The sequence below is a fragment of the Polypterus senegalus genome, chromosome 2 (genome assembly GCF_016835505.1).
Source record: "Polypterus senegalus isolate Bchr_013 chromosome 2, ASM1683550v1, whole genome shotgun sequence".
Classification (NCBI taxonomy): domain Eukaryota; kingdom Metazoa; phylum Chordata; class Cladistia; order Polypteriformes; family Polypteridae; genus Polypterus; species Polypterus senegalus.
Window position 1 is genome coordinate 20,161,304 of NC_053155.1, and position 14,947 is coordinate 20,176,250.

General features: G+C 38.9%; 1 protein-coding gene across 1 annotated transcript; it reads right to left on the reverse strand.

The window, feature by feature from the left end:
• Positions 1 to 328: 328 nt before the first annotated feature.
• On the reverse strand, positions 329 to 2,134 carry LOC120524331 (olfactory receptor 1-like). Its single transcript, XM_039746194.1, has 2 exons — positions 1,979 to 2,134; positions 329 to 1,291 (listed from the first exon to the last, which is right to left on the reverse strand). Exons 1-2 carry the CDS (start codon positions 2,132 to 2,134, stop codon positions 329 to 331), a joined length of 1,119 nt encoding a protein of 372 aa, XP_039602128.1.
• Between the last annotated feature and the right edge of the window lie 12,813 nt (positions 2,135 to 14,947).

Here is a 14,947-nt window from a genome sequence, read left to right on the forward strand (position 1 = left end):
GCGGAGCTCATAGGAGCAAGCAGCTTCACTCTCTTGCTGTGTTCTTGTTAGTAGGTAATGTCTTAAAACATTAACAAATATAAAACTGAAATCCTAGCAAAATGTAATATCGGAGTATTAAAAACCGTGGAAGTTGAGCAATAGCAGCACAGTTAATTAATTTAAACAAAGAACATGGCTGGAACAACAGTCTGAAGCCACAGGCTGTCTTTGATTTACAACTGAGATAACGTCGTTGATAAGAGGCCTCTTCGTTCATTGCTTACATCAGTATATAAGACTGCATTTGAAATTCAAAATGATTGTTTCTTATCTGAAAAATGGATTTCTAGTGTGATAACAGTTTACCCCTTTTTACAGTTTTTACAAAGCTGTCTCTGATCTCTTTAGTCCTCAGACAGTAGATAATTGGGTTTATTAGAGGTGGAATCACATTCTGTAGCACCGCTGCCATTATGCGGATGTCTTCGGAGGTACCTGGAATTCGGTATGAGATGTAAACACCAGCCGCAGTGAGAATAAAAATGCAAATCACTAATAGATGGGTCCCACAAGTAGAAAACGCTTTAAGGCGTCCTTCAGAAGTGGCGATTTTGACCACTGAAGCAATGATTCTTGTATATGAAAACACAATGTAGGCCAAGGGGATAAGCAGAACAGACAATGCGATGGTCAGAGCTACGTAGCTATTAATTAAAATGTCAGCACAGGCCAACCTGAGCACAGAGGAATGATCACAAAAGCAGTGCACAACCTTGTTAGGTCCACAGAAAGGCAGTCTGAAAGCCAGAATGAGTGGAAGTACAGGAGTAAGAAGCCCACCGACCCAACACAAAGTGATCTGCTTCAGGATGACCTTGTTAGTCATAATGGTTGGATAAAGAAGGGGGTTACAGATAGCCACAAACCTGTCATATGCCATCAGCATCAAGAGAAAGGACTCAGAAGTTCCTAAAGCAAGGTAAAAAAACAACTGCATGAAACAAGCTGCATAAGGGATCATGTTGAAGTCAAACATGAAAACAGCCAGCAATTTGGGGACTGTGACTGAAGAAAAGGTGATGTCCAAAATCGCCAGATTGCAAATGAGCACATACATGGGCTTGTGCAGGTTTTCGTCCAGAGTGAACGTGGCTATGATGGTGAGGTTCCCCAGGCAAATTAGCAGATAGGCGACCAGGAAAAATATGGAGAAAACAAGTTTGCTCTCACGGTCCTGAAATCCCGGAAATCCCACAAGAATGAACTGCTGGACTGCTGACATGTTTGCCATGATGATGATGAGAAATTCCTGAGGAATAGAGAAAGTTCATTGTATGATTAGTATAAAAATAAATACAGAATGACTGAATTCAATAGTTTTTACTTCTTTTAATGAGCCACTTCACAACGTATATGCAACTGTAGTATTTCTAAAAATAAATAAGATCAGCACAATTGTTATTTGTATTATTCTTATTATTCATCTTTTCATGATACATTGTAATATCCATTTTGACCATAAAACTTATTATTATTGTGAACATGCGGTTATTTGTACAGCATCAGTGATGTGCTTGCATTTTACTTTAAATATTAGCCAAACGAAGCAAAGTAAGGGTCTGTCATATGGAGTGCTGTGGAAACATTACCAAAACTAAATTATAAGGAAAACAAGGATTCAAAGCAAGAGTTATTTTCCTAAAGCTATTTTAGTTTTATTGTTTTTAAGATGCAAGATTAATGCAAGCGATCATTTTAGATTAGATTAAATTAGATACATTTTATTCATCCCATTGGGAAATTCAGATGCATACAGCAGCAGAAACATAAAAAACAAGGACACAGATTTACAGAACAGATAATAAAGCTAATCAATCAATTGATAAAATAAATAAAAATGAATAAATGAATATTGTTCAGATATTTTAAACTAAACTTTTAAAGAGTATATTGGAAGGAAGCATTGAATTGCCTAATAGCAGGGGGCTGAAAATACCCCCAAGGGTTGCTTCTTAGCACCCCGTGGTGGACTGAGCCTGTGGCCAAAGTGCTCCAAGACAGCGCCTCCTAGAGGGGATGGAGGAGATGTTTCATTACGCCATCCCATTTCGCCACCATCCTGTTTTCCACATTTTCTTAAGATGGCTGCCATGATCTTGTGAGTCATAACAGAGCACTTCTTCTAAGGTGTAGGCTCTGGACATGTGAATGACACAGATGAACCTGGATCATGGATCATGGATATCACCAAAAGGGACCTAAAAATGATCACGATGGCCATAACCCTTCCAGTGCACCACAAAAAAAATCTTTAGAATGATGATGTTATAAATTCAAAATCTGACAATTTTATGCTTGTTCTGTAGCTACCCAGATAAGAGGGAGAAGGAAAAGTCTTTATATAATATGGAGAGAAATGAAGCAATTTCAATCGCAACATATGAGAAGAAAGGTGACACAGGAGAACCAATTTGTAATAAATTGGACAGATTGGTTTAAAAATGGTACAGCCCTATACACCTTGCAGATCTGTGTCCAGATGAAGTTTTGGACGGATTACAGAATTAAAGAAGTTGCAGGTGGAGACATTTTTATGAAACAGCTGGTAATTTCAGTGAATGGCAAAAATGGATATAATGAGGTTATTAGAAATAAACCTGATACTTTAATATTTAAAGTCAAGGTGGAGGTAAAGAATTTAGGGGTAACTATTGACTCTGACCTGAATTTTAAATCACATATTAATCAGATTATTAGGAGAGCATTTTTTCACTTAAGAAATATAGCAAAAGTTAGACCTCTTATAACATTGCAAGATGCTGAGAAACGAGTTGATTGCTTATGTTTTCAGTTGGCAAGATTACTGTAATGCACTCCTCTCAGGACCACCCAAAAAAGACATCAATCGATTGCAACGAGTGCAGAATGCAGCTGCTAGAATCTTAACTAGGAAAAGAAAATCCGAGCACATCTCTCCAGTTTTGATGTCACTACACTGGTTGCCTGTGTCATTCAGAATTGACTTTAAAATACTGCTTATGGTTTACAAAACCTTAAATAATCTTGCTCCATTTTATATTTCAGAATGTCTGACACCTTACATTCCAAATGGTAACTTTAGATCTTCAAATGAGTGTCTCCTTAGAATTCCAAGAACAAAACTTAAAAGAAGTGGTGAGGCGACCTTCTGCTGTTATGCACCTAAAATCTGGAATCGCCTGCCAATAGGAATTCGCCAGGCTGAGACAGTAGAGCAGTTTAAAACACTGCTGAAAACACATTACTTTAACATGGCTTTCTCATAGCTTCATCTTAGTTTAATCCTGATGCTCTGTATATTGAATTAAGTATCATTATTATTCATGGTGGCTTCAAAATCCATACTAACCCCTACTTTCTCTGCTGTTCTTTTTCCGGTTTTCTGTGGTGGCGACCTGCACCATCACCACCTAATTAAAGCACCATGATGTCCCTACATTGATGGATTAAAGGCCAGAAGTTCACATGAACATCATCATCAAGTTCTTCCACATGAAGCCTGAATACAATGAGGACCGATTGAGATAATTTATATTAGGTAGAATGCCTAGAGTAGCTGGATGGTCTCGTGGCCTCAGAACCCCTGCAGATTTTATTTTTTCTCCAGCCGTCTGGAGTTTTTATATTTTTTCTGTCTTCCCTGGCCATTGGACCTTACTCTTATTGTATGTTAATTAGTGTTCTCTGATTTTAATTGTTACTTTGTCTTTTTTTTTCTTTCTTCATCATGTAAAGCACTTTGAGCTACATTGTTAGTATGAAAATGTGCTATATAAATAAATGTTGTAATAGTTTTCAAGACTGTTTCAGGAACTTTCTTGTTCAAAACAGCCTTTAAATTAACCATCCTATAATCTGCATCTACGTATCTCTTGAGCTAGGCATAGAGCAGGGGGCTTATGTAATTTATATTTTATAGGCCTCACAAATTTTTTTTCCTGACGCACACCACATACTGACACATGTCACTGGAGAAAATGAGTATACTGTTGGTTTAATCTACCACAGAATCACCGAGAACATCACAAAAGTACAATTTAAGGAGGACAGGAGACTTCAGGCCATATCAAGAAGTATAGCACCCCCCTGACCTGTTAGTCCTCCGTGACCGCTTCACTCTTGCAGACAGCTTTAATACACAGTTTTAATACTGGGTTAATTTGTTGCTGGTATACATATATATCTATGGACATTTTGAGCACAGTTTATGAGCATATCTTGCACAAAATTCTTTTTTGAGTTCTATATACCTGTATCCTATTGCTGTAGTTATTTATAGGTTTTTAATGGCTTCAGACATTGTTTTTGGCTCTTGTTCAGAAAGCGGACGGCCCTTGGTTGTTTCACAGGATTAGGAATATAAGTAGGGTTCACATTTCTGTTATCATTTTAGCCCTAAATTAGTGACTTAACATCAGGGACATATTTTATTGACCTAAAGGTTTGTGTTTGGGTGAGGGGAAGGCCGTCTCAAGTGGTGTCCACTTTCTGAACAAGACCATTGTTTTATTCTGAAAAATTGTTCACTGCAACAACTTTACCCTTATATTGGTGGTAAAGTTAATACTGGAAATTGTTAGTCTTGATTCACGTGTACGTCCTGCAATATGTGACTGTTTCACATACAGACGGCACAGGTAACCTTAAATACATGGCAAAAATTGCTGGTGTAAATCCCATTACTGCCGTCAGGGACCCTACTCTGACAGGCCCTTTAGCAAGGCCCTAAACTTGAAAATTGCTCCAGGGGTGCTACACAACAGCTGACCCTGCACTCTGACCTCCAAAGGTCAGGCTGAAAAGATAATTTCCCTCAGTGATGAAAAAATATATTAATAAAAATATCTTGTTAGGTCCAACACCTTATCACTGCGGGAATTCATGAATGTGTCAATTGCTTCCCCTGAATGGACTACACTTCAGAATACCCTAGCATAAGTCAAGAGCCACCATAAGGGCTACTTCTCAAATAGCTACCTTTGAAAGGGGCTACACAATCTAACAGAAGCCAAGCCTTCCCTTGTCAGGTCAAGACAGGTTAGACTCGAATGGCTACATAGCTTTATATTAACACTTGCCAGTCAATGCTAAATGTCAGTAAACAACAAGACAGCTTCAGTTAAGTAATACCCAAATTTTATTTCAATCATTATATTTATAAAACACCAGGCATAAATGTTAGATATGAAAACGTACAACCTGACTGATGTGAATCAGGGTCACACGGCAAGCTTCCTATCAGAAGGCAGCTTTACCTTTTGTAGTCTTTGTCTCCTTTAAGCTGTAATGTGTACGTGTGTTGGGATGGCAGATGGCGAAACAGCGTTGTTCTCTCAATCTGGCAGGTATGATGTCTCTCTAAAAATGCCTTGTTGAATCCTTTGAATTGAAAATGTTCTGCTCTCTGCTTTATACAGGATGTTGCATCAGTCAGAAAATGGGACAATCGATAAGTTCCCATGTTCTGGTTGAATGTTAATGACATTACTCCTAGCTAAACATAAAAACATGTCAATCTTAAATCTCCAAGCCTCCATTTAACGTATTCTTAGGCTGGGTTTATACTTCACGCGACGAATGCTCCAGTGGACACTCCTGCTACGCAAGCGTTTTACTGTTTATACTTGCGAGTACTTTACGTAAATGTGGAGGAATCCACCAGTTGGAAGTGCAACATATTATCACAGTGAGAACAGGTTTGGCTTTGCTGTGTTGTGAATTGCCTGGAACATCCATTAAATTCTGATGACACCTTACTGCAATATCTCAGAAAACAATGTTTAATGATTAAATCCATCAATCCAGGGATATTTCCATTCCAGTAAGCATTGGGCACGAGGGAGAAACAATCCCTAGATGGTGCATCAGCTCATCACAAGGTTAATGCAAACACTTACATACACTAACATCATTTTAGTGTCACCAAATCTGCATATCTTTGGAAGGAAACTGGAGCTTACTGTGGAAAACCAGCAGGAAAACATATAAACTCCAGAGAGGGAATACCAGCAATGTGACTCCCTGTGAGACAGCAGTGCGACTGCTGCGCCACCGTGTCACCCCCATGTGTGTAATTATTAACATTATTCATTATTTAAACAAAATTAACAATTTATCGGCAAAATGTAACATACATACTTTAATGCATTTCCTCATGAAAGTGATATCAAGTATAAATCTAAGGATTCTAAATGTGCAGAGAGTTGGAATATCATACATTTATTGTGGTCTGAGTGATCTATTGCTGTTTGCTGCTACTGTCAGGTCAGGAGGATATCCCAGAATAAAAAGAAGATGGTATGTGAGACTTTTAAAATATATCGTGTCATTACGATTGGGAATATGTGACACTTGAATATAAAAGCTCCATGAATGCATTCTGTATTTCGGCATTTTGCTTCACCACATCGAACCATTCATCAAACATCGAAGCGTGCACATCGATCCCACAAGATCCGCATAGAGGCTTTCTGTCACATGTAGATAGTAAACAGAGTCTCCGTCATGTTCTGACTTTTATCACACTGCGCCTCCTCACTTTTTGCTGGTACTGCAACTCGCGCATGTGTTGCGTTAATTTCTGAGGACCTGCTCAGAGGACGCATCAACTGAACGCTGGGAATGTGTGGCAGCCATGATGTGTGCGCATACGCATTCTGAACGTGAAGCATAAACGAGCCCTTACAAGAATACACATGCTGGTCAGTCTAAGCTTAGACATATACATTCTAAAACAATGGCACTCTTTTAACACTTTTTATACATATTGTCCTAGAATTTTTGTCTATGTCTATTTTGCATGCACCCCAGAATTTTATCGAGTTCCAGATTCAACAAAAATTTTTAAATTCCTGGAAATCTATCTTATGAATATTAATGATCTAATGAACTCATTGTATGTGACTGCTATCTCAGTCGCAGGACATTTTGATTTCACAGTGCACAATCAGTACATTTACATGTGCTTTCATAACCCAGTTATTCACAGAAAAAAGGTTTCTGAACTCTCAGCGTAAACCCTTGTTCGGGTTTGAGAAACTGCCAAGAGCCACCATAAGGGCTACTCCTCAGATAGTTACCTATGAAAGGGGTTACACATTCTAACAGAAACCAAGCCTACCCTGGGTTATTGGTTACTGGGTTATAGGTCTCTGAGACACTGAGATTTCTTCATGAGTTACCCAGTTATTTGTCACTATAAACTCTTAACTGAGTTTTGTAGTCTGCCCATGTATGTTGAGAATACGTTGTTTAAAAACTAGAAAAGAAATGCAATGAATTCAGTAGTTAGGAAATGGACGTCACGGATAAGTCTCTGTCAAACATCTCTTTGGTGGCAGTATCTTCACTGAGAAAAATTTTGCATAAAATATTTATATTCTGCATGGATATTCAAAACCAAATACGTATTAATTGAGTAGAACAGTAATCTAATTTTTAAGAAAGTAAGAACAAGTAATTACCTGTGGGTCTCATTCTTCTTATGCGTAGTTGCGAGTTGCCGGAACGTACTGCCCATCTCAATCTGAAAGTGTTTAAGCAGCGTTTGAAGACTCTCTTCTCCTGAAAACATCTGTCTAATTGATAATAGTAAGTGGGGAGCCACTACAACCACCACTAATGTGTAGCATCTACCTGGATGATATGAAGGTAGCCATTTTTTGAGCCAGTACACTCACCACACATTAGCTGTTAGGTGATGAAGGGGTGAGGCAGTTAGCCAATTAGACACAGGAGATAATGAGGTGGCCAGAATAACTAGGCCGTGATGGGCAATTTATCTGGGACATTGGGATGCATCCTGCTGTTTAAGTCGGTTTTAAATCTCATGGCATTATTTTTACAGCACAGTGTCCTGGGGCCTCATGTATAAACGGTGCGTACACACAAAAATGTTGCGTATGAATGTTTCCACGTTCAAATTGTGATGTATTAAACATAAACTTGGCATAAAGCCACGCACATTCCCACAGTAGCTCATACCCTGGTGTATGCAAGTTCTGCGATCGGTTTTGCAGACTGGCGGCACCCAGCGTCAAAGCAGTGCTACTGTTCCAGTGTGGTTTCTTCTTTATTTTTTAGATCCACCTCCCTGACGCGGCTTTATAAATACACTGAAATTAACTGCATATTGTTTATTAGTTTAATGCATCTGATTTATGGAGCAGAAGAACTTGGAAGTTGGCATTCGCACAGATTTATGCATCTGGATTTTTTTGTGCGAACAAACATTTCCGCTTTTGTCCATACGCCATGTTATAGTGTGAATTCTTCACATGGCGTTCTGCATAAGGCCCCTGGTCACTGCACTGAAGCATTGGGATCGACATTCAACTCACAGGGTAAGCACACCCTGCTGGTGTCACCAACACCTCTTCCAGCAGCATCCCAAGCTTTTCCTAGATGGTCACCCATCCAAGTACTGGTGGGGCCCAAACATGCTTAGCTTCAGGTGGATAACCTGTTCTGAAGTGAATCTTTTAAATCTCATGGTTTTGACCATAGCTTGTTTCTAGATCACATTTAATTTTTTATCTCCCTGTCCTCTTGGCTCATTTGTTTCTTGATGTGTATACTGTAAATGGTATTCCTGGTAATGGTCCCTCCTGGTCTACTCCTGTCCACCTGTTTCGATTCTCTACACCAGCTTGCTTTCTCTCTCTCTCTTTCTTTTTGCTGCCTGCTTCTTCTCCTGTCCTTTAACCTCCGTTCTATTCGTCTCTCTTCTTTTTTCTCTATTGTGCAGGCTCTTTTTATATATACTGCTCTTTATGGGTTCAGGTGCGAGGAGCTGCTTCCTCTACAGTATCATCGTGGCACCTGACTGACCCCCCACCCCAACTCTGCACATATATTCAGTATGACCAGCCAGTGCCTCCACTAGTCGCAGAGTGACAGGCACTTACGCACCCTCGCACCCACTTAGAGCCTATACAGTACCTACACAAGGTGCAATTATTTATTTAAAACTGGCGTAGCACCATGGAGTACCCACCACAGTTCAGCATTTCCCTTGCATGTCTGTGTGTTCTTCCCCTGGTACCACCATTTTCCCCACTCATTCCTACTAGCAGGTTAGATTAATTGCAGGCTTGTGGGTATGTGTCTATCTATGGAAACCAAAGTTAATTTTCACATCTTAAAAATTACAATTTTCTTCAGAAAATGTAGCCTTTTTTAGGGTTGTGCACAGCTGCTGGATGACTATATTTCAGCAAACATAAAACATTATTGAATGTGTGGCTTTTGAAATATCTGCCCTGAATGCGGTGCCCTATATACATAGAGTGATAACTTCCAAAACATATGGCTCATCTTCTCTTGTCACGGGCTCCAGGTCTCTTGTTTTTGGTTCAGTACCTAGCCACATTCCTTTCAAAAACAATTTAATGTATGTCCAACAGAAAGTGCAGTAAAAAATGTTTAATTCAGCTGGGATTTTTGCAATCTGCTCATTTATTCATGGAGCTGGGCCTATTGATTTTCAGATATTTAAGTGAAGAAAAGTAATTTATAAATGAAGCTTGTTTGTCCTAGTGCAGCACATGCTGAAGGGGGAATAGAAGGAAATGAACACACAAACATACCACAACAGACCTGTGAAGTTCAACATGGACAGAGGCGTTAAGCCAATCCGTACCACTCTGTCTATCTATGCAGCTTGTTTAAGTCATTTGAGCCAATGTGTTTACTTTCAAATTAAATATTATCGAAGCTGTGCACTTGATTCAATTTCCTATTAAGAAAGTTAATTTCAGTGTGCACCTAGCATATGAGGAGACTAGCTACCATTGCTTACTGGATTTGTGCTGAGCTTATGCTTAAAGGCTGAGGTGTTATTTTGGTATATGCTTTGATAAAGATTTTAGCTAATAAAGAAAAGCATTTAAATGACTATTAATTAATATAGAAAAGCAGCAAGACTTCAAGGTATGAGAGAAATAAGGTACGAAAAGGTCATCTTTTTAAGCATGCTTGCTGCTTCAGTTGTTATGGTTAGGCTAGGTTTCCTGTTGACAGACTGGCCTGAGTAAAAAGGAAAAATATGGCCATGCTAAAGAAACAGGATGGAATGGATGTGATAGGGCACCACACAGCAGTGACTTTTTAACAGCTAAGAAAAGTCACATACTCTTAGGTTAACAAGAACTGATGAACTGATAGTGGACCAGGTCAATTGTGACCATTTATGGTATTACTGTTTTTCCATATCCTGTTAGCAACTGAATGTAGCCAATAATATTAAACATTTTCTGATTATGTAATGAATTCCTTAGAACTGTGATCTAATTAATGAAGTGTATAAATAAAGCCCAATGCCAGCTCCTCCTTTGTAACACTTTATATGAGTTAATTTATTTGATTCTGTTATTCTACAGTACAATCAGTTGTATTTGATTGTGAAATCTTCTATCCTGTGATTTTCTTTGTTTTTTTAATTGATTTTATTAAAAGCAAGTAACATTCCATACAATCAAATCAAGTTTAACAGAACTAAATTCGACGTCCAACCCATGAAAAAGAGAACAAGGCCAATAGCCAGAGCAAAGCTTTAAGAGTAGAAAAGAAGGAAGAGAATTCTCCCAATATAAATGCTTATTCTAAAATGTTATTAATTACACACTGAATTAAAATAGGAGAGTTAGGATTCTTCCAGTTAAATAAGAGAAGTCTACTTGCCAGTAGTGTAGTAAAGGCGATTACAGTTTGTTTGTCCTTCTCCACCTTAAGCTTTTTAGGGAGCCCACCAGCTGTTAGTGGATTAGGAGGGATTGTGATACCAATGCTGTCTGAAAGGCATGTAAAGGTTTTGGTCCAGAATGAAGTTAATTTGGTGCAGGCCCAAAACATGTGACCCAGTGAGGCTAGAGCTCGATTGCAACGTTCACAGGTTGGATCCCACCCTGGAAACATTGTGAACCATTTTAAATGAGACAGATGTGCTCGATAAAAGATTTTAAGTTAAATAATTGTATGCTTTGCACATATGGAGAGCGAGTGAATTCTGTGCATGACTGCCTTCCACTCCTTTTCTGAAATGTTGAGTAAGAGATCCTTTTCCCACTGCACTCTTTGAAAGGAAGGGACTTCAAAATGTTTTGATATATTATAGAAATGCTGCCTGAGTTGTCAAGACTGATTAATATTTCATCTGGAATAGAAATAGGAGGGAAGTGAGGAAAATTGGGCAGATTCCATTTAGCAAAGTTGCTAATTTGAAAGAAGTAGACAAATTGTGTTGATGGGAAGTGAAAGCTGAAGTGTAACTGTTCGTAGGATGCAAAGACATTATTTGTGTACAAATCCCTAAATGATTTAATCCTGTATGTTTTCCAAACATTACAAACTATGTAAGTTTGAGAGAGTGGAAAAAGCTGGTTGTCATGTAGAGGTGCCACAGATGAAAGTTTCTCTAACATGAAGTATTTCCTACATTGGTTTCATATTCTGAGTGAATGAAGGCCAACTGGGCTGTTAGTATATTGATGATAACTTGTATTTACTGGGGTACAAAGCAAGGAATATAAAGAGGTACTGCAGGATTTCATTTCTATTGAATACAAAGCTTGTGTATGTTCATCTATTTGTGTCAATGTCCAGGTTTTTATAGCTTGCATATTTGACACCCAGTAATAAAACTGAAAGTTAGGCAGAGCCATGCCGCCTTCTGATTTAGGTCATTTTAGGGTTGCCGTTTGGTTGTTTGGATGTTTCGAGTTCCAAATAAATGAGATTATGATTGAACCTAATTTCTTAAAAAATTATTTGTTAATGTATATAGGGATGCTTTCTAGTAGAAAAAGAAGCTTGGGAAGGATATTCATCTTGACAGTGTTGATTCCTGCTAAAGTGGGATGAAGGGTAGATCATATATGCACGTCTTGTTTAAGTTTTACCATGCAGACAGCTAAATTTTGTTGTAAATGAGCTTTATACTTACTTGTGATGTTTACCGCTAAGTGTTTAAACTGAACTGCTGGCGATTTTCTGAGGTGTTCACAAGTGAGCAAGTGGATAACCTCTCAGTTAAATGGGACTACTAAGGAGGTACTGAGAGATTTGAAAATTGTAGAGGGAGAAGAGCTGCTCAGATTAAATAGGCTGAAATCAAACAAATCACCAGGACCAGATAATATTTACCCTCGAGTTCTTAAGGAGGCTTGTGAGTACATACTGTATATAAACCCTTGACACATATTTTTAGGAAAACACTGTACACTGGAGAGATTGCAAAGGACTAGAAAATGTCAAATATCATCCCATTATATTAAGAAGGCGACATGGCAGATCCAAGCAACTATAGGCCAGTAAGCTTAATATGCAACACAGGATAATTAATGGAAGGAATTATTAAGGATAAGATTGAGCAACACCTGGCAAGGACAGGAGTTATTCTGAACAGTCAGCATGGGTTCAGAAAAGGGAGGTCATGTTTTACTAACATGTTGGAATTCTATGAGGAGGCAACAAAAGGATACAATCAAAGTGGAGCTTATGATATTATTTATCTGGACTTTCAGAAAGCATTTGATAATGCGCCACATGAGAGGTTGGGCATCAAACTAAAGAAGTGGAGTTCAGGGTGATGTTTTTAGATGGGTACAGAATTGGCTCAGACACAGGAAGCAGAGGGTGATGGTGCAAGGAACCTCATCAGAACTGGCCGATGTTAAGAGTGGTGTCCACAGGGGTCAGTGCTGGGGCCACTGCTATTTTTAATATCTATAAATGATTTAGATAGGAATATAAGTAACAAGCTGGTTAAGTTTGCAGATGATACCAAGATAGGTGGATTAGCAGATACAGTGGGATGCAAAAGTTTGGGCAACCTTGTTAATAGTCATTATTTTCCTGTATAAATCGTTGGTTGTTACGATAAAAAACGTCAGTTAAATATATCATATAGGAGACACACACAGTGATATTTGAGAAGTGAAATGAAGTTTATTGGATTTACAGAAAGTGTGCAATAATTGTTCAAACAAAATCAGGCAGGTGCATAAATTTGGGCACCACAAAAAAGAAATGAAATCAATATTTAGTAGATTCGCCTTTTGCAGAAATTACAGCCTCTAAACGCTTCCTGTAGGTTCCAATGAGAGTCTGGATTGTGGCTGAAGGTATTTTGGACCATTCCTCTTTACAAAACATCTCTAGTTCATTCAGGTTTGATGGCTTCCGAGCATGGACAGCTCTCTTTAACTCACACCACAGATTTTCAATTATATTCAGGTCTGGGGACTGAGATGGCCATTCCAGAACGTTGTACTTGTTCCTCTGCATGAATGCCTTAGTGGATTTTGAGCAGTGTTTGGTCGTTGTCTTGTTGAAAGATCCAGCCCGGCGCAGCTTCAGCTTTGTCACTGATTCCTGGACATTGGTCTCCAGAATCTGCTGATACTGAGTGGAATCCATGCGTCCCTCAACTTTGACAAGATTCCCAGTCCCTGCACTGGCCACACAGCCCCACAGCATGATGGAACCACCACCATATTTTACTGTAGGTAGCAGGTGTTTTTCTTGGAATGCTGTGTTCTTTTTCCTCCATGCATAACGCCCTTGTTATGCCCAAATAACTCAATTTTAGTTTCATCAGTCCACAGCACCTTATTCCAAAATGAAGCTGGCTTGTCCAAATGTGCTTGAGCATACCTCAAGCGGCTCTGTTTGTGCTGTGGGCGGAGAAAAGGCTTCCTCTGCATCACTCTCGCATACAGCATCTCCTTGTGTAAAGTGCGCGAATGGTTGAACGATGCACAGTGACTCCATCTGCTGCAAGATGATGTTGTAGGTCTTTGGTGCTGGTCTGTGGGTTGACTCTGACTGTTCTCACCATTCGTCACTTCTGTCTATCCGAAATCTTTCTTGGTCTGCCACTTCGAGCCTTAACTTGAACTGAGCCTGTGGTCTTCCATTTCCTCAATATGTTCCTAACTGTGGAAACAGACAGCTTAAATCTCTGGGACAGCTTTCTGTATCCTTCCCCTAAACCATGATGGTGAACAATCTTTGTCTTCAGGTCATTTGAGAGTTGTTTTGTGACCCCATGTTGCTACTCTTCAGAGAAAATTAAAGGAGGAGGGAAACTTACAATTGACCCCCTTAAATACTCTTTCTCATTATAGGATTCACCTGTGTATGTAGGTCAGGGGTCACTGAGCTTACCAAGCCAATTTGAGTTCCAATAATTAGTTCTAAAAGTTTTGGAATCAATAAAATGACAACGGTGCCCAAATTTATGCACCTGCCTGATTTTGTTTGAACAATTATTGCACACTTTCTGTAAATCCAATAAACTTCATTTCACTTCTCAAATATCACTGTGTGTGTCTCCTATATGATATATTTAACTGACATTTTTTATCGTAACAACCAACGATTTATACAGGAAAATAATGACTATTAACAAGGTTGCCCAATCTTTTGCATCCCACTGTAATTTGGAATCCGTTATATCATCACAGAAGGACTTGGATAGCATTCAGGCTTGGGCAGATTTATTGCAGATGAAGTTTAATGTCAGAAAATGTAAAGTATTACACATAGGAAGTAATTATGTTAGGTTTGAATACACAATGGGTGGTCAGAAAATCAAGAGTACACCTTATGAGAAGGATTTAGGAGTCGTAGTGGACTCTAAGCTATCGACTTCCAAACAGTGTTCAGAAGCCATTAAGAATAGAATTACTAAAGCCTACAAAAAAACTCATAAACCCAGCCCCTGGATCTGACTTTTATATAACTAACATATAAATGTTTTTATATAAAGACCATCACAAAACATAATCGCAAACAGGACTTTGCACGATACCTTGGCGAGCTCTGTAAGCCATGCTGTTTCATTGAAAGACAGGTGTGGAGCAGACCAACTGGCAGGATGACGCCGGACCTCGTCCTGCATCCAAACGGTGCCAACTTTCGCCTT

Excerpts from the sequence above, each read along its gene's own strand:
- LOC120524331 (XM_039746194.1), bottom strand. The coding sequence starts at position 2,134 with ATGGCAGCCATCTTAAGAAAATGTGGAAAACAGGATGGTGGCGAAATG. Across the intron at positions 1,292-1,978 it reads CTAAGAAGCAACCCTTGGGG|GAATTTCTCATCATCATCAT; the intron begins GTATTTTCAGCC and ends TCTATTCCTCAG.